The sequence below is a fragment of the Ilyonectria robusta genome (assembly GCF_021365365.1).
Source record: "Ilyonectria robusta strain PMI_751 chromosome Unknown BGZ61scaffold_29, whole genome shotgun sequence".
In the NCBI taxonomy this organism is placed as follows: Eukaryota; Fungi; Ascomycota; class Sordariomycetes; order Hypocreales; family Nectriaceae; genus Ilyonectria; species Ilyonectria robusta.
The window spans coordinates 477,828-499,264 of NW_025764463.1; the positions used below are offsets into that span (position 1 = coordinate 477,828).

At 53.2% G+C, this 21,437-nt stretch overlaps 5 protein-coding genes across 5 annotated transcripts; 2 read left to right on the forward strand and 3 right to left on the reverse strand.

Annotated features, from left to right (window-relative positions):
* Nucleotides 1-282: 282 nt before the first annotated feature.
* Nucleotides 283-3,031, forward strand: BGZ61DRAFT_484365 (uncharacterized protein; the record flags this gene model as incomplete). The annotated part of the gene is made up of 2 exons (XM_046249601.1): nt 283-2,838; nt 2,876-3,031. The coding sequence occupies 2 exons, from the start codon at nt 283-285 to the stop codon at nt 3,029-3,031; spliced, it is 2,712 nt and encodes a 903-aa protein (XP_046097581.1).
* Nucleotides 3,032-7,874: 4,843 nt separating this feature from the next.
* BGZ61DRAFT_122838 (uncharacterized protein) lies at nt 7,875-9,932 on the reverse strand. Its single transcript, XM_046237049.1, has 7 exons — nt 9,560-9,932; nt 9,487-9,506; nt 9,393-9,429; nt 9,269-9,336; nt 8,836-9,209; nt 8,653-8,748; nt 7,875-8,595 (listed from the first exon to the last, which is right to left on the reverse strand). The coding sequence occupies exons 1-7, from the start codon at nt 9,753-9,755 to the stop codon at nt 8,298-8,300; spliced, it is 1,089 nt and encodes a 362-aa protein (XP_046097582.1). The 5' UTR covers nt 9,756-9,932; the 3' UTR covers nt 7,875-8,297.
* Nucleotides 9,933-11,390: 1,458 nt separating this feature from the next.
* BGZ61DRAFT_559659 (uncharacterized protein) lies at nt 11,391-16,290 on the forward strand (the record flags this gene model as incomplete). Its single annotated transcript, XM_046255767.1, has 7 exons — nt 11,391-11,572; nt 11,654-13,098; nt 13,151-13,442; nt 13,501-13,897; nt 13,983-14,171; nt 14,299-15,054; nt 15,103-16,290. 7 exons carry the CDS (start codon nt 11,391-11,393, stop codon nt 16,222-16,224), a joined length of 4,383 nt encoding a protein of 1,460 aa, XP_046097583.1. The 3' UTR covers nt 16,225-16,290.
* Nucleotides 16,291-17,116: 826 nt separating this feature from the next.
* On the reverse strand, nt 17,117-19,793 carry BGZ61DRAFT_431098 (fungal-specific transcription factor domain-containing protein; the record flags this gene model as incomplete). Its single annotated transcript, XM_046243837.1, has 8 exons — nt 17,117-17,266; nt 17,324-17,677; nt 17,753-17,935; nt 17,986-18,590; nt 18,655-18,735; nt 18,794-19,107; nt 19,205-19,384; nt 19,601-19,793. The coding sequence occupies 8 exons, from the start codon at nt 19,791-19,793 to the stop codon at nt 17,149-17,151; spliced, it is 2,028 nt and encodes a 675-aa protein (XP_046097584.1). The 3' UTR covers nt 17,117-17,148.
* Nucleotides 19,794-20,245: 452 nt separating this feature from the next.
* Nucleotides 20,246-21,398, reverse strand: BGZ61DRAFT_401314 (putative DSBA family oxidoreductase). Its single transcript, XM_046243052.1, has 5 exons — nt 21,242-21,398; nt 21,109-21,187; nt 21,016-21,056; nt 20,838-20,962; nt 20,246-20,781 (listed from the first exon to the last, which is right to left on the reverse strand). The coding sequence occupies exons 1-5, from the start codon at nt 21,282-21,284 to the stop codon at nt 20,389-20,391; spliced, it is 681 nt and encodes a 226-aa protein (XP_046097585.1). The 5' UTR covers nt 21,285-21,398; the 3' UTR covers nt 20,246-20,388.
* Nucleotides 21,399-21,437: the final 39 nt, after the last annotated feature.

Genomic DNA, 21,437 nt, shown 5'->3' on the forward strand with positions numbered 1-21,437 from the left:
AGCTTGAGTGTGTCACCGACTTGAAGGATGGGAGTTGCGGCGCCAAAAAGGGCAACGTCGGCAGTTGAGCAAGAGTCTGGGCTGTAGGCATAGAGGAAGGGTTATAGGTGGTTAAGGGGATGATTAGCGGAGGGCTCGGATACTACAGGAACCAATGCCGTATTAAGGAGTATAATCATCATCGTCCAGAAGCGAAATCGTGCAACTAAAGAGGGTCCGACGCGGAAGCCTTGTGATCTACCGTCCGCCTGGAGTCATCGATGTCGAGAAGGTAGCAGCAGGATGAATAGTGCTGTGGCCAAGCCAAATGAAACGGTTGCTCGCACGGGAGCCTGCTCACGGTCAGTAGGGAATAGAATCGGGGGGAATGATGTAAGTGTGTCGGAGAGGGGACAGGGAGATGACACGGTAGGGAGCGGCATAGATGTGGTAGCGGCTGCGGAAACGGAGCATAGCGCACGACACGGGAGATTCGGACGTTTGTCAACATACGAGTCGCCGGCAAGCGCAGTATCCAAGTTCCGGCCGATTCTATCCAAGCAACCCGTGGTTGAAGAGACCGTATGGAGACAGCATGCGGAAACAATCGCAAGGTCGTTGCCCAGAAGACCTCCGCGAGGCGGCTTGCGGTCTAACAGAGCACGGAAGTCTCATGATACGGCCAATAGTGGAGGTTCCGCGCGACATCCGCCATCAGGCCAGCTTGAGAATGGAGAGCTTGGAGGGACGGGGGGGTTTGCTGGACCGGGAACGTTGGCATGGCGGCCCTCCTCGCTCAGGGAACATGGCGCGCCGGAGGCGGCGAATTCTGAACCCCCGCTCTTTCGTCGACACTGTTTGCCTCAGGAGAGGGGTCCTGAAGATGATGAGCAGGGCGATACGGCGGTGGTTAGCGGTGCTTCGCACCTTCGATGGAATGCGGCAACCACGGTCCGGCCTACCGACCCCAAGCAATTAACGTTGGACGATATTGGGCGCAGCGACCAAGCGGCAACAGCAATTGCACGAGGGCTGTCTAAGAGATGTCGGCGACGCGGTCGGCCGCCAAAGAGAAGACCGGACGCGAGCGGTGCCTCCAATACAGGAGGCACGGGGCAGCGTCCAGTGTCGACTCGCGTACAACATGATGCCGTGGCCGAGCTAGCGGACGCTTCGCTGAGCGGACAGCGTCTGCAGCCAAGAGTGGTGGGTGGCTCATTGCGGGCGGCGGTTGCCGTGCGGCCCAACGAGAGCCACGGAGGAGATGAGGTCGGAGGTGTCGCGGCTGCGGTCGTTCCAGAAAAGCGTCGGCGCGGAAGGCCTATAACGAGGTCAAGGCCTCGGAATGACGATGTTGGCCCGTGTCCCGCGCGAGCCATCCGGCCCAGGGAGATGGAGGGTGCAGCGGGGGATGCCCATTTAGCGGAATGGTCGCTGCCACGACCACTGCGCCGAGCTGCTTCTGGAGAAGCAGATCTGCCACGGCGAGACGAGGCCATGGAGTCGACGCTGCTCGGGCGGTTGAGAAAGAGAGCTTGCTATTCCAGGAGAGAGCAGCCCCCTGTGAAACGGATCCGAACTGGGATCCGGAGGCAGAGGAGGCGAGAACTGCAAGCGGAAGATCTGGCCAGCGTCTTGCGCTCCTTGGAGGAGGAGTTTGCCGTGAAGGAGAGCCTGTCCAACAAGGAGACTTGTTGTGCGCCAATACCGCACGAGAGGAAGGTGTCGACTGTGAGTGACTTCTACAAAGCGTTCCACGATGCGAGCACTTTGCCGATACGGACCTGCGGGCTGTGCTACCGTAAGCGCGCGAAAAAAGAATTGAGAGAGGCGACGTGGAACCAATGGTTGTCGAGCTGCATCGATAAGGGCGGCCGCTCGCCGTTTTCATGCCGGCGCTGCTTTCCCGAGGGCGAGACCGTCTCGGTCTGTGTGGAGTGTGTACGTTTCCTGGCGCATGGGAGCCTGTCGCCAGCGGCCCAGCTTCACAGCCGCCTTGGCTGTGAGCACATGTTTCCCGACGAGCTCAAGGGTCTGACGCTGGTCGAGGAGAAGCTCATCGCGCTGAATTCGTGTTACGGGTTCGTGACGAGGTATAGCATTCCGGGCGGCCACAGGCAGGCCGTGAGGTATCCGAGGCACGTCAAGGGCCACATCACGGTGTTCCCAAACAATGTGCAGGAGCTGGCCACGAATGTGCTCCCCCATCCGCTTGTGCGAGTCATGGACGAGATCCACGTGTCGTGGCAGGGCGCGGAAAAGCCGGGACCGAGCGATCTTTCAAGCCTCCTATCGGTGAGGCGGCGAGTTGTTGAGAGGGCCCTTGTCTGGCTGAAGAAGAACAATCCACACTATGCCGAGATCGAGATTGACGCGGCAGAGATGGAGAGTTGGGGAGCCCCGCCGCATGGGGTGCCGGCGTGTGTGTACGATCGCATGGAGCGGAACGAGCCGTCGGCGTGGGAAAAGACACGAACGGCGCAAGTCGTGCCGCCCACGGAGCGCGCTATGGACGACGAGGGTTCGGTGGATATCGAGGAAATCCTCACCGCGCTCAATCAAGGAGAAAACTCGCCTAGATGCGAGACTGGAACAGCAGGGGAAAACAAGGCATACGAGTCTCCGGCTGAAAGGGACGCTGAGCCTGACCAGACGGTAAAACCGATCAACGAGGTCACCTCGTCTGGAATGTTCGCACTGGACGGACCGCCAGATGTAGCGGACGCCGAGAAATTGCGGTTCGCCTGCGACGCTGTCGGTGAAAATGATGACGACGGTCGTATGGGCCCGAGAACGTGGGTTGGATCGTCGGGAGACAGCCGGCGAGGGTATGCCGATGGCTCTGAGCCGTACATCCATGTTCGTCGCGGGGATGAATTTGCCGACTCGTTTGAAGCCTCGTTCTTCGCGAAGACGTTCCCCACGCTACTACCTTTCGGCTTTGGGGGCCCACGGCTGGCCGAAGAAGCCACGTTGGAGCCGGGAAGAGGTCCCGATGATATCCTTGGAGCAGAGGCGGTGGCGCGAGGCCTCTTGTCATCTCGAAACATGAGCCTTCGGACCTGGGCTGACATTGTGCTGCGGCGCCATGGAGGCCGATTTGCGACGCACCACATTTTCGCATTTCTCGTGTTCAACATGGGCGTGCGGTCGAGGAACCGTCGTGTCAGCATGCTGAGCGTGACGAGGAAGAACTTCCGCAAGGTGGAGCGCATCGTACGGTCGCTGACTGCAGACAGATTAGCGGCAGCTAGGGCGGAGTTGGAGAGCTCGGGCAGGACCACCGATGAGGGTGTGAAAGAGCTTCTCAGGAGCCTTTCGCTGTATGGTTACCGCCAGCCTATGTCCAGGGAGCTCCGTCTCAGTATGCGGCACAAGATCCAGGCGCTCATCGTTCGCTATGGCCTGCCTGCCATTTGGTTCACCATCAACCCAAACGACATTACGAACCCAGTGAAGCTCCGATTGGCAGCGTACCGCACACGCGATCCCGAGGCAGCCGAAGAGTTCTTGCGAAGCCTTGACATGTCATTCAAGCGTATGCGGCTGTCCATCTCGGACCCTATGAGCTCGGCCCTATTTTTCCACAGGGAGATGACGTTGTTCTTCGAGCATTACGTGAAAGTGGGAGAAGAGTCAGTCTTCGGGCGTATCATCCAGTACTATGGCGCTGTGGAAACCAACGAACGAGGGGCGCTTCACGTCCACGGGCTGCTCTGGTTGCATGGAAACGCGCACTTGAGTTCTATGCTTGCCGACATCCACGAGGAGGATCAGGTGGCGTATCGTGAGCGCATTGTCCAATACATCGACAGTGTCTTCTGCGAGGTAATGTTCAATGCGTGCTGTTGGCCATCCGGAATTTCTGGTGGGAAAACGGGACTAGGCTGACAAGCTAGGTAGGATCTGGACCTGGAAGGGTTCTGCGCCGTGCAAGCGGAGCGGTCGGTGACGTCCGATATTTCCTCCCTGCTGGTCAACACCGAGCAGTTCTCGGCAGCGTTTGACGAGGAAGCCAACTTCTGCGCCGGCGCAACGCAGATTCATACCCACAGTCCGACCTGTGTCAAGTACTCCCTGGGCAAGAAGAGACGGAAGGGCGACCTCTGTCGGTTCAAGGCGCCATGGAGATTGGTCGACAAAACTGCATTCACGCCAGACGGCGTGCTGCAGATTCACAGGACGCACCCCATGGTTAATCGGTGGAACAAGGCCATCGCCGTGGGGCTTCGCCACAACCACGACATCTCCTTCATAGCGACGCAGCGGAAAGCCATGGCCCTCGTCTATTACGTCACGAACTACGCAACCAAAGTAGAGGACCCGACGTGGAAGCGCATCGCCGCCGCCGCAGAACTGTTGCCTGTTGTCTCAGCAGGTGGCCAGCCGGCCGCTGGGGAGGATGCGGGAGGCGGCGCCGTCGGCGACGAGGACGGTACAAAAAACAAGACGCGACAGTTTCTGATGAGAGTGGCGAACCGCATATTCACGGAGCAGCCTCTATCGCAAGTCGAAGTTGTTGCCCATCTTCTAGGGTACCCGAGCGAGTTCACGAACAGCAGTGCCTGGGCGTACCTGAACGTATCCCTGCTCTACTGGCACGTCTTCCGACGGTGGCGACACCTCCGGCAAGAGAGCGGCACAGCGGTCGCGGACGCTTCCGTGGACGAGTCGATCGTCGTGGAAGAAGCAGGCCAAAGAATCAGTTTCGCTGAGGCTTATCACCATCGTGGAGATGTCCTGCGAGGTCTGTGCCTGTATGACTATGTTTCGCTCGTCTGGCTCCAACGCGTTGGCAAGGACGGAAGTTCCGGTGCTTGGGGAGAGGTGCCGTTCGAGAGCAATTGGGCGCCTGGGAAACACTGGGTGCAGGTGCTAAGACGGCCAGGAAAGCATGCCGTCGTCTGCCTTGACGGGTACTTGAGCAAAGATTTTGAGCAAGACGACGAAGAGGAGTCGTGCCATCGTAGGTATGTGTGTGGCGACGACCTAACCGAAGGGGGTTGAAGGGACTAACTCTCGTGCTGAAGAGCAGCTGTGCAGCATCTTGCGCTATTTGTGCCGTGGGAAACATTCTTGGGCGAAGTACGAGACGACATCAACGACATATGGGCGCGGGCACGGGCGGCGCTGTCTCCGAGAATCTCCTGCCTCGTCGGTAATGTACAACTGCTCCGGCGATGCGCCGAAGACGCAAAGCGGGACGCCAGGCAATGGGCAGCCTCAGCCGGCGACGCTGACTTCACGGCCGCACGTGCCGGCGAGGAAGGAGAAGGCGAGACTGGTGAAGAAGCCGCATCGGTGTACCAGTCTGACAGCATCGGTAACGCAACGCGTCTGATTGACGTCGTGAGAGGTGCAGCAGGCACGAACCAGGTCACGGCTGGGTCGCCGGAGCTCCTGGCAATGACGCAGCAGCTCTGTCGCTTTCAACAGTCAGCGTTGTGCTCGACGGCCGAGCTCCAGGCCACCGTGACGCCTGAAGGGGGGCCGAAACGGATTGACATGCCAGGACGAATATATTCCGGCGCCGGAGTGCCGCCACAGGATCAGGTCAAAGCTATCAAGTCGCAGCAAATATGTGCTTCCAAGGAGAGGGTGAAAATGATCCAGGGCATACAAAACATGGCCTCAGCCCATGGGACTGACCGCAGTGCAGCGGCGCGTGGCGTGCTCACCGGCTTTGGGGAAGAGGACATCCAGATGACGATGGCGGACTCCGAGGAGATGGCAGGTGACGCGGATCCAAGTGTGCAGGTCCACTTCGGCCCATCGACCTCTTTCCTCGAAGCTGGCAAGGATCTAGTAACACGACTGACGCTCAACAAAAGACAGGCGATCGCTTTCCTGATAATATGCCGCCAGCTGGACATGATTCATCGCGGGGAGAACGGCGACGTAGATCAGCTCTGCCAATTCGTCGGCGGCGAGGGTGGAACTGGCAAGTCGCGCGTCATCGAGGCACTCGTCGAGCTTTTCACCAAGAAGGGCGTCTCGAATCGTCTGCTGATCACGGCGACGTCGGGGACGGCCGCCGCTCGGATCAACGGCATCACGATCCACTCCGCCTGTGGGTTCACAAAAGACCAAGGCGCGGGCGCGAACACGGGCAAAGATCTCGACGGGGTGCGGCTGCCGAAACAGGCGGAGCGGTTCATCCACGGCCAGTCTCGAATGGACTGGCAGGAGAAAGATGTGCTTGTCATCGACGAGGTGAGCATGCTCGGAGCACGAACGCTGCACGCCGTGAACGAGCAGCTCTGCCGACTGCGCGGATCGCAGCAGGATTTCGGAGGGATCCCCATCGTCCTCTTCTGTGGAGACTTCCACCAATTCCGCCCGGTCCAGGACCGGTCGATCCTCCTCCCCAGCACGGCCGTCTCGTGGGACGTAGACAACTCGTTCAAGGCCGAGCAACGGCACCAGCACGACAAGGCGCACGCGCTGTGGAAGAAATTCACGATGGTCGTCATGCTGGACGAGCAAGTGCGCGCCGCCGGAGATCCGGACTTGCAGAGACTGCTAAAGCGGATCCGGTCGGGCGTGCAGGACCGCACCGATTTGGACCTCCTCAACTCAAGATGCTACCGGGAAGGCAGGCGAATCCCGTGGGAAACTGGTATCACCGTGGTGACGCCGCTGAACAGGAACCGGTGGAATCTGAACATAGAGGCAACCTTGGCGTTCCAGGTCCAGCAGCAGTCGATGATGCAAATCTTCATATCCGGGCACAGATGGCAGGACGGCCTGCCGACCGAGGAAGAAGCCATCATGATTCTGAACCAGGGCGACGACAGTGCGATACCGGTGCCGGCCATCTTCATGTTCGTACCGGGGATGCCGGTCGTCGTGAACCACAACACCCACCAGGGGCTGAAGCTGGTCAACGGTGCCAGTTACACGGCGGTGGAGGTCATTCCTGACAAGGCGTACCCGGGCCATCGGATCTCGGCCGACATGACGATCCACTTCGGGCCGCCCGCGGGGATAATCCTGGAGTCGGAAACGACAAGAGACTTTCACTTCGTCGGGATGCCGCAGGGCACGATCCTCCTGACGCCCATGAGCGTTAAGATACAATGCCAGCGGAAACGGCCGTGGCAAAAGAACGATGTCAGCCGAAAGGGTCTGCCGTGCGCGGCGGCTTTTGCGTGCACTGACTACAAAGTGCAGGGCGGGACGTTCGAGCGCGTAGCTCTGGAGCTGCGAGGGACGCGGACGACAAAGGTCGACGGACGCGTCGTCCCCTCGCAGTGCGACCCGTACAGCCTGTACGTGCAGCTGTCGCGTTGCCGGACGCTGGACGGCATCATGCTCGTGTCCAAGGTGCGGGAGAGAGACCTGGTGGGCAACAGGGTCCCCGAAGAAATGACTGCGGCGCAGGCGAGACTGGAGAAACTGAGCGACAGGACAGTTCAGGAGGCGTTGCGCCGATTTGATGACGAGATTCTGAAGAGTTTGATGATGAATTAGAGAGGGGGATCAGGCGGCGGGCGGCTTGGGAAACGCACTTCCTAGGACAAAAGAGAGGGAGAAGAAAAAAGGCAGCCGACGACCAATCATGACGGACTTTGAAACAGATCCTGGTCCCATTTTTGGAGCCATTTTTGGAGCCATTTTTGGAGCCAATCAGAAGCGAGAGTTAATTTGAGCCAATTTGAGCCAATCAGAAGCAAGAGTTTTGAGGGGTGGCCGGCGGGGCGGGGCATAGACCTTTCGTTCCTCAAGGCACGTTCCTCAAGGCATTTTTGGCCTCTTTTTTACAATCAGATCCGACAAGGGATTTTTTACATAGGTGACCCTTAGTAATACTCTTCGACTTGATTAACTCCTCATTTCAATTTGAATACTGCTGCTGCAAGCCAAGTCACGCACCCCGTGAGTCAAATAACCGGAAAAGCCTTCTCGATATGAGTTAATAGCCGTCCTAGCCGACGATAACATTACAAGTCGACATCGGTGGCGTTATTCCTTGGTGGAATCTTGTTCTCCGGGCCAAGCGAGGGCTCTCGTACCAGCTTGGGTCGGGACTGAAACAGACTGAAACAGACTCGAATAGGCAAGGTACCGGCGCGAAGCATGGGATGACATGGGGATCGGTAAGGAGATGCTTAGGCTGTATAAAGCTCCCTACCGCGTCAAGAGACTGCCGACAAGCCGACTTAACGGGAAGTAACCGGCGGCGTCATCTTAGGAAGATTGCGACCCAGTTAATTTGATGAAGCCATCAACAATCCCAGCTCGGTAACCTAACCAACACTTTCCATGTGTTTCTAGGCATACTCTTCTGTATCGTGTGTATTTTGCAAAACAGCCTTCTATGGACAATAAACCTCCCTATCAGTCAGTGGGGTGCTATTTGAATTGCAGGCTTCCATGCTCGATGTATCACTTGGCTTTGACTTCGAGAGCATACTTCTGTCCCACCATCGTCTTCTATTGGCGCTTGCGTGGAGCTCCCTTGATTGTCGCGTATGGTGGACAAAGCTTGGAATAGCCGATAGTGGTGCCTCAGTGCTGTGCCGAACGACAAACAGATTTGGGAAATGGTGTTTGAAAAATGCTCTCAAGCAAGGCAGACAGGCACAAATAATGCCAAAATACATTTCAACAATACTGTTTCCATCTGATTAGAAACACGGCTGAGCAAGTGACTTGGGCATCAACTCTTACCACCATATTAAATTTATGACATATCGCCATGTGATGTCGGGGTCGTTCAGTCCGGATGGAATAGACGCCAATCTGATAAGGCTCACAGCGCACACACTACCACACGTCAGCTTTATTGCTCACTCCAAAAGGCAACCCTGTCGGAATGTGTGACGAGAGCGCCATGGGGGATTGGGGACCTACAACCCGCCCGCCATTAAAACTAGTGCCACGCCTATCTTTTGAAGTCGCCGCATCCGAAGTGGCCTCAGCAACCAGATGGGTAGACATAGGATGATGATGTCTGTGACGGCGTTCAAGACAGCAGAAGCGATGAAAGCACTGCCCACATCTAGACATGAACCTGGCCTGCTCCAATCCCAATACCGTGGGATGGGACGGCACATGTACAAGAATGCAAATGCTGCTGCGAGAGAGTACCCCACGGCAATGAACATGACAAAATATGTGACGAATTTGAATGCTCTCTCCTGGGAGAAACGCAAATAGAAATGAAGAATGGAAACTTTGGTGAAAAGAGTAGATAAGTTGTACGTTACTGCGCCCGGAATTCCCAGCTAAATAACAATTTCTATTAGAACAAATTTGCGCAAACGAGGAGAATTTAAGGCCATACCATCATGAATCTGTTAAAACTAGAAAGCGGCACATCCCATAGGTGAACTCCGACCCCGTTTCCCGTCTCTGCAGGCGTTGTCAGCACCATCTCAGACATCTCTTGATTTGAAGGATAGACCCACGCAAGATGTTCACGATGGAGTATCCAATTGCAAATATCTAGAGATTGACGCATTAGCGCATTTAGATGGCAACTTGGACAAATGGGTCCATTACCAATGAAATTGTAATCAAGACTAGATCATTGCGTTAGCAAGTCCTCAGTGCCTTCCTAGATGGGGGGACTTGCGATCATCCAGATGCCAACATTTGGTGATAAAACGACTAGTATATAGCCGCAACAGAACAATGGGAATCGCAAATACCGGGCAGAGAACTGCTGCGAGCACAACATGAACAGCGATGGATTCGGGATTTTTGAAGTTTGGCACCACGCCCGGTGGTGGTGGGTATGCCCCCACAGTCGTCTCGTTCGTTGAATTCATCGCAGGAGCCTTGAGTACGACCTTGGAAGGAATAGATCCATTCCCAGGCGGACGGGCATGATCCAGGGTGTTTCTCGGCGTACCTGTGGAGATGGGAACCCCGTTCTGTTATAGATATTTGAATGACATTTTAGCCTGAGGCTGTTGGTGCTGAGGAAAGGTGAGAATTCCACCGACGCGTATCCGGACTGGGTACCAGGAATTTAAAGGGGGTTTCCTCAGACTCAATCCACATTGGGATGTGGCGCTGATCCCAGTGTTCCGTAATTCGGGCGAGTTGTGGCGTGGTTGGCGTCTTTACACAAGATTTTGGCGTGCAGATCAAACTTTTGGGGGCAAGAGGGTAATTGGCATGGCGTTCTCTCTGCAGCCTCTTGTCCGAGGCAATGTATTGTAAAGTATTGCTTCCTGCTCAAACCGTCCCAGTAGCTGATTGTCAATTGTGGCCCCTAGTCTGTGGCCCGTCCAAGCAGTTGGATTCCTGTCCGTATTCCCATCCCCACATCCCCAACGCGACAATGTCCGCATTCCGGTCCAGGTACAGGGGCTTATCACATGTGGGTGTCTGGGGAACGTCTTGTGACAACCAGTGACGAGCATGCCCGGCCGCTTGGGCGCGCCACTCGGCGCTATTGCGAAGCGATTTTGGACGCTAAAGAAGAAAGCCAGAGGCTCACCACTCGGAACCTTGCACTGCTACACCCTCCCCGGCGTGGGGCCCTGTAGAGAGCTTGAATACGGCCTGGCGTGTTTGAGAGCGGAAGACATCCCCGGACTAATGGGATGATAAGCGTCTATGCTATGGGCCCGCTGAGGGCCCCTGCGCCGTCTGTGAAATCGCCATCTTGCTTAAGCATCGAAGCAAACCAGATGCGCGTTCGTTCATTCATTACAGAGTACTCCGTACTGCTGTGCTGTAGGGGAACAGGACAGCCCATTGATGTCCTACCTTTGTCTTGTGTTTGGATGCCTGCAAACGGCGAGTCCCGTACGGAGTGGAATGCATCCATCACCTACTACGTAGTACCTAGGCTAGGCACATGTCATGAGGAATTGTTGCCTGAATACTTGGGCAGGAAGTGACACGGCAGAGACTTGTGACTTTGATCTAGATTGTCAAGATTGTCACACCAAGCGCGGGTCATTCCGAAATACCCACCACACTCCCTTAAGGTACCACTGCACTGGGCCACCATGCTGAATGAGAGAGAAATTATGCACGGAATAATTCATAAAATAATGTTCCATATCCAAAGAGGTCCTTAATATAAGATCTACTCCAGAGAAACCCGTCATCAACCATACGCTGTCTACTTCCGTTCAAGTATAAGACACACCAATATAGACATGGACTTCACTAAAGCTAGCTTTCACCAATCGCTAGCATGAAAGTGGCGATGCTGACGCTACTACCCGGTTATAGGTCCGCTAATCCAAGCTAATTTCGCCCAGCCAGCCATGGCAACAACATTCTGTCTGTTTTGACAGAGGAATGTAGCGCTGCTCGGATCACCGGCACGCCAGCACCATCAACCACAATGGCCAGTGAACCAACAACCGGTATATCTTGGCCGTTATCCAGGCGTCTTGCCAACGGTCTTCACTCCCGGTCTCAGTAAGCGCTGCATTTCCATAATGGTTGTCGATGCGAAACCTGCAGAAAAAGCTCCAACGGAGCTAGGTCTACTCTGGAGAGATGCATTCCAATGCTACAACGATGCCGTTGGAAAAAAAGGCCTCAAACTCAGCCTAGACGGTAGTCATCTCGTCACAAGCTTGGCCGATGTCGTGGGTTCCGTCGACACGTCCAAAAAATCGTTTGAGAAATGGCGAAACGACGGTGGAAACTGGGACAAGGCACGCCAATTCATCGGCAAGAACCTTGACTACGCCTAGAGAATCGGCGATCAGGTCGCTTCTTCTGCTGCTGCGTCCTTTCCTCCTGCTAGCGCGATTTGGACCGTTGCAACATATGCCATCAAAGCATGCCAGGCTCAATCCAAGGACTATGACCAGTTGCTGAGCCTTATCGGAGAAGCTGGATCCTTCTTAAAGACACTCCAGATTATCGAGGAAAAATTTCCCGACTGCGACTCTTATGCGGATTGTGTCACAGAGGCATTAACCTCCCTCATGGTCGTCTTTGCTATTCAGACCAGGTACATGTGGGAAGGAAGGCCGTTAAGATTCTTGCATAACCTCGTCGGAGGAGGCGGCGACGCCAAACTTAGCGCAGCTTACGGCGATGTTACCACTGCCATCTCTCGTCTGAGTCGCGCAAACGGCTTGGTGGCTGTGAAAAACACCGAGGAAATTAAGGCATTGATAGGAAGTCTCGGCCAGAACATCGACTTTGTCTATGAGGAAATGGTTGTCTACTTTAGAGACCAAGGCCAACGGATTGAGGCTGGATTCGACCTCCAGGAAATGAATTTCAAGCGTCAGAGCGCCTCACTGGCTAGCATTCAACGCAGCATCAGAGAGTTGAGAAGCCAGTTGGATCAGGACACGAACGCCGAGGAGGCTGCGCAGTCCGCGGCAGACGCTGTCACTGGGAAATCGGGGGCGTTGAATATCGTAAAGCAGTTTTTCGGGTCACCTCCAAGCCCCTCGGCCAAATTCAAAGAGCTGCGTCGGTCGTTCGTACCCGGCACGGACTCTTGGCTCTATGAGCAAAAGGAGTACCAAGAATGGCAGGATGGTGAGACAAATTTCCTCTGGATTACCGGGAAGCCAGGATTGGGTAAGACTCATCTGGCCTACTCAATCGTCGAATCACTCCGAGCCAAGTCGAGCAACGACCCTCAGGCCTCAGTCGCATATTACTTCTTCCAGGAAGCAAACGAACCGTTCAGGTCCGGCAAGTCTGCTCTCAGGTCAATCGGTCTGCAAATCGCCACCCAAAACCACAAGCTCCGTGAGACCCTTGCGAGCGGAGTGGACGACACGTGTTGCGCGACGTGGAACCTTTTCAACATCTGGCAGTGGACAATCGACCGACTGTACAAAGAGGAGTCGAACGAACAACTCTTCCTCGTCATTGATAGCATTGAGCAAGCAAATTACGACCAGGCCAACGAGCTCCTTGCTTACATGAAAATGGCCGTCGACGAGCAGCGGAAGATTAAGGTTGTTTTCACCGGCAATGACTCCGAGTTATTGTCAACATGGCGCAAGTATCGTGTCAACAAACATCTTGCTACTATTTCTATAGATCCAACTGCTGCCAGGGCTGGGATGCAGAGGTTGCTTGACTCTAGGTTCGAGTCGCTTCCTCGATTGTCCAGATTCAGTGACCATGTGAAGGCAGAAGTTGCCAAAGTGATGACAGACGGAAAATATGGCGAGTACCGTTCCCAAGAAAACTCAAGGGACGAATGGCTGACCGTAGTCAGGGCTTCAATACACCGACAGGATTTTGCAATACCTTGATTCCAAGGGCCTTGAGCGTCCAGCCATGAAAGCTCTCGACGAACTTCCAGAAGACCTTCCTAGTTTCTACAACAATTTGCTAGCTACATGCTCAGAGAACTTGAAAGAGCAAGAGCGGCCATTGCTGAAGCTCATATTCGCGTGGATAGCTTTCGCAGAGCGCCCACTGACCCTCGAGGAGGCCTACAGCTTGCTGAAGTTGAAGTTCAGAAAGTTGATTGATCTCGAGGCGGAAATAGCAGGAAGATGTTCTAGGTATGAGACTGGAATTCGGGAATCCATTCTCCTTTTTTGAACTGACTTCGATATCCAGTATCTTGGATATGTCCAGCACTCTCATCTGGGAGGATCGCGTACAAAAGAAGCCAGAAAAAGAAGTGAAGAGTGACTCCAACATAGAGGGCTGGGCCGACGACCGAGCCGACAGGGTCAAGCATCGCGACAAGTTCCAACCGGACAGCTCACTTCTTGTTCATTTCCAAGAGAACACACTTCGTGAATACATGCGCTCAGGGGACGTCCCTAATAACACTGTACAGACGTCACCTCTCCTTTCCCATGTCGATATCTTCACCACTTGCACAGAGGTGCTCTGCAGCTGTGAAGAACAGGGAGAACTGGAGAGCGCTGATCCAAGGCGAACACTCCAGAAGTACGCGGCGAGTTACTGGATGGCTCATTTCAAAGAGATTCTCGATATTGCCACATCTGTTCGAACAAAATGGATGTTGTGAAGGTAAGTTAGAACGTGTAGACGGTGAGAATTGACGGTCCGGCCAAATTAACTGTATCCAGAAACTGTTACAGCACGACGCAGGAACCTGTTACGATGACTTCGATGAAGGATTGCCTTACTGCATCAAACTCTGGGCGCAAAAGGCCCTTGAGTGCTCGCAAAATCTGCTATCGGACGAAGTGAGGCGCTGGGCGCAGAGAGCGGTTGAAAATCCAGCCGAAGTTTTACAGCCCCTTGCCCGCAACCATGTAATTCGCTGGTTTACCGAAATACACGAAGACACTGCTTCTCGGGCTTTTAATCTCGCATGGAAAGCGTTTGCTACTGTATGTCTCTATGCTCACAACCTTGGATTTCACCTTACACTTCTAGCAGCGCGAGATTGATGTAGGTCCTCCTCCACCTGACGAAGCAGGCGAAGAGGACCCAAGCTACTGGTTCTACAAGGAAAATGAAGCCGAAGCCAATGAGGCTGGAGGCGGAGAAGAGGATGATGACGACTCTTCAGAGGAAGAAGAAACAAATACCTGCGAGCAAATCGCGCAACTAGTTCTTGCTTTCCAAGACGTCGAAGTCGGGCCGTCTGGCCACAGGGCCATTGGCTTGGTGCTCCTTTCTGACTGGCCAGTTTACGCTCTAGATTCCTTCAACGAGAGCCTGAAAATTTGTGAAACTGACATCGACAAATTTGCGACGCTCATTACGAGGGCCAAATGCCTCTACGACTTTACGGATCAAGACGAAGATGCTTATGATGAGGTATGCAAGGCACTCGCACTCGACCGCTCCGGCCTGGACAAAAAGTATGATGACCTGCTTCACACCGCGCTTATTGTGCGGGCTGCCTACGAGGGCGATTATAACATGCTCGAAGCCGCCGTCAAGTCGTTGGAGGATGCCATGACAGTGTACTCTGGAGATCGGGGAAAGACGGCTCAAGATTTCAGCATGTTGCTTCGCGCTCTTGACAAGCTCGGCCGGCACGAGGACATCCTCGCCAGCATTGTGACATGGGGTCCGATACGACTCGCCGTGACTTCTGAGGACTGGGATGAGGTGAACTGGTGGTACCAGAAAGCGGCCAAGCAGACGGGACAGGAGCAGGTCATGATGACGACGTACGAACTCTTGGTCCAGGAACTTGCACCCTTGGAGTGGGCGTCACCAATACGGTACTAGTATGCACTTGGCTGTCGCCGCAGTATGGGCGATATGGCCAAGGCCAAGAGCTTGCTGTATGAGATCCTGGACGCAGAAAGTTGCATCGATCCGGCCACAGACGCCATCTCGGAGGAAATTCCTTACCTCGCGCGCCGCGAGCTCGCCGAAATCATCTACGAAGAATTTCTCCAAGCGACGAGCTCTGCACAAATGCGCGCCTCACTTTCCGAAGTTGAAGGCCTTGGGACTCGGAAACTCGGAAACGCCCATCTATTGGGCGACACGCAGTCGAATTATTTGAAGAGGCCTGAAGCCACCATCCTCGCGAGAATGTACCGTCGCTTCGGGCCACTGGACAAGTTCGAAGAGACGTTGACGGAGGCATTCAACAACTGCGTGGCGAGCCTCAACGACGAGAACCCTTGGAATGATTCAGATACCTTGCGTGAGCTGTGCAATGTGCTTGCTTGTCTCCCGGGCCTGCAGAGCGAAGCCGCGATTGCACTGAGTGCACAGTTCTATCATCTGGACAAGGAGCTGATGATGAAGAATCTGGATCTCCTTGCGAGGCTAAATCACAACGATGAGGGGATTAACTTGACGGGTGGGAGCGATGGAGAGTGGGAGGACACTGATGATGATGATGAAGCGGCGCAAGACAAAGATGAAGATGAAGACGGCCATGCTACCGATGCCACCCCTGAACATCTCGACAAAGAGCCCACAGTGCGAGGGAAGAAGGGCTGGATCCGCGCTATCGTCGAGTTTGATGACAATGACGAGTTTGACACCACCGGCCACCGCGGCATCCGCTGTGGTGGATATTGCCTGGATAATCCTGGCGATATTACGAGCTGGAATCAGACGGCAATGTATCGTTGTGTCGTTTGTGCGAACTGTGATTGGTGTGAGACCTGCTATGTGAAGCGCGTCGCCAGTGACAATGCTAGTGGGGGAAAATGGCGAGCGTATTGCAGTACCGGGCATGAATTCATTCGCGGACCGGCGGAAGGATGGATGGGAATTAAAGATGGCAAGATTGAAATAAAGTACAAAGAGCCAGAAGAGTTTCGGGAGTGGTTGGGACGCTTAGAGAGGGAGAAATGGCCGAGGGCTTGGGAGGAGTTTTGGAGGGGATAATGTGTTAAGCGGCATGATTTTAATAGCCAAGCCGAAGATTCAACATCGAGGCAGGGAGTTCGTAAGGATAAGAGATGTATGTCAACTCGCCCATTACCCGTGACATTGTGGGAAATGATGGCGCGTCTAAAGAAATTATACTAAATTTATAACCTTTATAAAGCCATTTTAACTCGGATAGAGCTCTGCAGTCTGCACCGTAAGGCGGAAAGGGCGAGCAGACATTCCCAGTTGGGTAGTTCGTTGATTTGTTGGTTGGGTTGTTGGTTGAGGTATATGTGAGGATGGAAGGATGACTGGAACAGAAGAGGTGATAGGGCCTGCAGAGCGTTTATATCCATCAGGATTTTGCCTTTTCCAAGATCTAGCTTTTTTAAGACACAGCTATTACCTGCAGCTTATAAAGGTATTGTGAAAGGTAACTGGTTGGACGAGAAACCTTAGTCTGTCTGAGTGTATTGTTAATCTTTAAATGGACTGGGTATATGGTCTGTATTGTTGATACTATTGTTGGTATTCTTTTTTTACTGTTGAGCTTCTAGTCCCCCCTCTGGGTATGTGTGTACTAGGGCACCCTAACCTCTTGATGAAGCTATATAGTATTCTTAAATAGTAGAGATAAACAGTAAGTGCTACACCCAGCACCAGAAGAAATAGTAGCTGAATAATATAGTTGTTATGTACTGGTCTCTGCCTGAAGCTTTAATTTAACCCTTCTGACTTTAATTCTGCTATCTGCAGTTAACAACCTTTTAAATTCTACTATTTGAAGTATCTTTTGTTACTAAAGAAAATAAAACATAAAGATATTGGTATTTATTTTATTATCTAATTTTTATATTTAAAGCTTTAAATATAACTATTAATGTTATATATTATACCCTTAAAGTATGTCAGGCGAACTATTCAGTCCATGTCGTTCCCCTAAAAGCAGTCCTCAACAGGTAAATCCGGGTACCATTTACTGAACTGACTTAAAGAAGTATTATCACCAGATATTATTGGGGCCGTAAAGTCGAAATTCGAGCCTACCAGGGCAAAGCTGTGTCTGTGTCAATACTTGCACAATGGATATAAACTAAATCGAGGGTGTACGGACTCATATCCTTCAAGAATACCTTCAAAGCCGGCAAAGGTAGAGTCTTGATTCGTTATAGCGTCTATTCTTTCCCTTGTACCATGTAATAAGTGTGGCATCGAATTCTGGAGGTTGGTGTTGCTAGCTGCTTGGGAATCATTAGTTGATAGTTGCCTCCTCTTGCCATTATTTATCTGTGTCTTGGCCAGGGAGAATAGCCTGTAGACAAGTTCTGCTCCGAAGTATGTCTTGCGGAGCTCATCGGCGACGAGCATACATATGTCAAGGCTGTGTCGTCCCATGGTCGCTACAAGTGGTTTTACCGATGTTGAATTCAGGAGATGAACTTGCATCGGTGGCACCAGCGCAATGCAACTGAATCGCGATTTTCGTCAGTATTCAACGGCCTCATGGTCTGATTGAGAAACAAATCTCAAAATTGGCACTCACACAGGTCCCTGGCACGTCGAGATCATATCTGCATTTATAAGGGCCTCGAGTGTTTGGTTGAATCCTGCCGCTGCCGTCTTGGCTTTCCGCTCCATCAACAAGCCCAATTCCTGGGAAATGCTGGGAGGAGTTTTCTGGCATAAGCTCTGAACGTACGGCCGGTACAAGACGATTCGAACTGATCTAGAGGGATACTCAGCGGAGGCGGAACATGGCGGCATAAGGGAAGTTACTGCAAGAAAAGTTCCAAGTGGTAGGCGTGATAGCAAACCGTGCGGTCTTCGGAGTATCTGAAACAGCTCACTTTGTCATGTATTGCTGATATTCGCTGCTCAATGCCCGCGACGTCGGCTGAATTCGGTTGTATCTGGCGAATACGATAATGTTTTGACAATATGTTGGCTTGGGCGATGCCAAGTCTTATTAACTCGAGAAAGAGCTGTGATAGGTCACCCATGGCAGACGGCAGATAATTCTCACGAAGCGTATCCGAAATACCTGCAATCGCGGCATAGAAATCACCGGTGGCTGGCAGTTGAGTGTCGCAGTCATCCAAATTGATACGCATCGGTCTGCCCATGCCAACCGAGAACCATACATCCTGATGAACACATGACCACCAGATGAGGCGCCAGAGTCTTTGGTGCTGCTGCGGGATGTGGCTCGCCGCTGAGTCGGGGTTTCGATGTAGGCCTGCCGTCTGGCAGAGACTGATAGCGACTCCGATCCAGTGCCAGGGGCCTGTTTTATCTTCCGTGTCAGAAGAACAGAAACTCATCAACAGCACCGCCTGTATCAGCTTTGTTCTATCTCTCTCGTATTGCATGTCGTAGAGAACCTACGAGACATTACCAGTTATGATTCGGCGTCAAAAATCACAAAGGCGACAACCTGGTTCATACCTTTGCTTTGCGATAGATTGACCGTTTCATTTTCTTTCTGGTTGGAAATCCAGCCCTCCGAACGACATCCTCCTCTACGAACTAACATTGGTTGGGAAGGTTAGTGCTAGAATGGATCATAAACACACGTGAAACTTACGTTGCATGCTGCGAGGTACATGGACCATAAAAGATGAGGTCCAATCTTATCCAGTGCGGCGCTTTCATGATGGGAGAGGATGTCTTGAGCGTCGAGAATTGGGAGGAATGGGTGGACATAATGGAAGTATGTTCGAATCAAGTCATCGCGCACCTGGGGTTCAGGGAATACGAAGACACCCTTGCGTTGCAGGTATTCGAGATCATCAGGATCCAGAAGGGAGACTATGCCATTCGGAAGGAGGAAGTGACCACTCTTCTCTGCTCCGTCGGGCTCGCAAATGTTTGCAATGGCACAAACGCCCTTGGGGTCAGCTATGACAGGTTCAGCGACGCAAATATCATTTCCGCAACACGACGAGGGTGACGGGCGAGGTGGCAGGACAAGAAAACAAGGGCTCGTTCGTCATACCATACATGGGAGTGTCGGCTAGAAGCGCGTCCGCGTTCAGCGCATCGTCTTCTTCGAAGTGGCTGAAGTGCGACCTGAATGGCCGGAAATGACTGGAACTCGATTCACTCGCATTCTCGCTGTGGGACACCGAGTCGGGAGGAGTGGCATGGGCGTCACCTCGGTCTTTTGGTACGCCATCTGGCTTGCTGGTGTTGTCAGTGCGTGGGGTAGCACCATGGAATTCACTGGTCCCTGGCTGTGAATCCAACTGGGGTGTGACAACGGTTATGGACGAATCTCTCTGATCAAGATCTCTGGGTGAGTCCAACGACCTCTGCAGCACTTGGTGCGAAGTTGCAGTCGCCGAGGAAGTCCTGTGGTGGGTAATTTCAGCAGCCGCGACCACCAAAACACCGAGAGATACGCACTTCTGCGACTTGCGAGCTCGGAGCTCGCACTCAACCTCATCCAGCGAGCAGTTTGTGCAGGGTGGGCCAGACTTTGCCAGACTGCACCTCACTTTTCGATCATGGCAGGCCTTGCAGGCGCCCGCGAGCCGCTTTCGGGCTGCCTGGTGAGTTGCTGCGCGAGTATTCTGCCTCGTCATTGTGGAAAATCCGAGGAAGAGGGAAACCTTTCAGGGAGTGAATGAGTCGGTCGAGTGCTACCGCCTCGGCGATTTTATGTGATGATGGCGCCAAAGGTGGAGTTATCACAAGCAATAGCCTCGGCCTTTGGACCTCCCGGCGCCGCGTCCGCCGAGGTATCTCGCCCCTGCTCTGTCTGTGCCCCGTTCCCCGGATTTCCCGGCTAGAAATGTTACCCCGGAATTTGTATCATGGGTTTAGCGACAGCCTACGGCCTTCTTCGGAATGTGATGGCCGATTCGATTGGCGGCGAGGGCGAGATTGGGAATTTGTGACGTGTCGCACCTACGAATCCCATCCCGTTGGGAAGTCCAAAGCTGGCAATCACGATCGAAAGAAGAATGGATTAATTCAATAGAAACAGATGCAAACCCGACGTCACGTTGTGCAGCGAGGAAGGTGTTGAAATATAGGTCTCAGTAGTCTTCTGGGAGTAATCCCTTTTTCTTTTAACAGAAGCGACCCTATAATCATGTTGTAGCAAACGGAGCGATATCGATTAATCGAAACCTCGACAACGTGGCAGACTACTGCCAAGATACACGACAAAACCCATCATAGCTTCCCGGAGATCGGACCCTGGAGCTCCAGGTCTCGGTGAGGGATCTCCAAGTAATCCCACATGTAGTGGAATCTATCGCTTCCAAAGAAAGGCTCCGCGTTCCCTTTACCATCATGCACCCAGAACCATGGACATCCAAAGGCGCCGAGGCCTTCGAAAGCATGCTTGGTGACGTCGTTCAGGGCTTGCTTGACGTTAGGGGCTTGTGCAGCCTTCATGATCTCCTCCGCCTCCTGTTTGCTAAACACCTTGAGGAGCGTCGTCAGCATGTGCTCCGGCTTGGCCAGGTCCAGGTGCTGAAACCACAATGATTCAAAGCACGACTGGAATAGCTCTTCGATCTTGCCCGGGCGCTCTGCTTTCAGATATGTAAGACATCGTTGAGGCTCCGGAGGCAATAGGTCAGCTTGCGAACGAGAATCAGAGGCCGAGGTGGTCTTACCAGCAATGACAAAATCGGGAAAAAATCAGGGACCTCAAACTTGAGCCCGAAATACTTTTGTGCTCGCTTCCCATCAAAGGCGGAATACTGTGCCTTGGCGGGGAGAGTCCACGGTGGTTTGTTTCCTGTTCAAATTGCATCAGCGGTGGCCATTCTTCAACGTATGGATGCACATTACCGCTGCCGACATTGATGCCCCCAAGAAAGACAGGGATGAATCTATGTTATCAGAAAATGAAGAGCGGTTCATGTATTTCGGCTCTGCACTCACTCGACTTCTACATTATGACTTTGAAGCGCTATTCTATTTTTGTTGAGATAGGTAAACGCGTAGAAGCTGTAAGGTGAAACTAGAGTTCTGTAAGCGGTTTGAAATATGGCCAATTTTGATGCACCTAGCGTACCGCAATCAAGATACACCTCGATCTTCTTGCTCTGTGGAGGCATCGTGGCAATTGCTATCTCAACTTTGGATCTTGTCAGACTTGGTAGTCAAGCAAGCGATGAAGAAGTTTCCAGAGAGAATGTTTTGAGGTCAGAAACGCAAAGCATGCCGCCCAGAGAGGGGTTGATAAGAAGATGGAGCCTCGGCAGTGCGGA

What these genes read in the sequence shown, in the direction of transcription:
- BGZ61DRAFT_122838 (XM_046237049.1), bottom strand. Translation starts at nt 9,755, where the DNA reads ATGAATTCAACGAACGAGACGACTGTGGGGGCATACCCACCACCACCG. An exon ending in CTCCATCGTGAACATCTTGC is followed by an intron (nt 9,337 to 9,392) that starts GTGGGTCTATCC and finishes CAACGCCTGCAG; the next exon opens with AGACGGGAAACGGGGTCGGA. An exon ending in GTTTTAATGGCGGGCGGGTT is followed by an intron (nt 8,749 to 8,835) that starts GTAGGTCCCCAA and finishes GACGTGTGGTAG; the next exon opens with TGTGTGCGCTGTGAGCCTTA.
- BGZ61DRAFT_401314 (XM_046243052.1), bottom strand. Translation starts at nt 21,284, where the DNA reads ATGCCTCCACAGAGCAAGAAGATCGAGGTGTATCTTGATTGCG. An exon ending in GGGCATCAATGTCGGCAGCG is followed by an intron (nt 20,963 to 21,015) that starts GTAATGTGCATC and finishes CAATTTGAACAG; the next exon opens with GAAACAAACCACCGTGGACT. An exon ending in TCCCGATTTTGTCATTGCTG is followed by an intron (nt 20,782 to 20,837) that starts GTAAGACCACCT and finishes TTGCCTCCGGAG; the next exon opens with CCTCAACGATGTCTTACATA.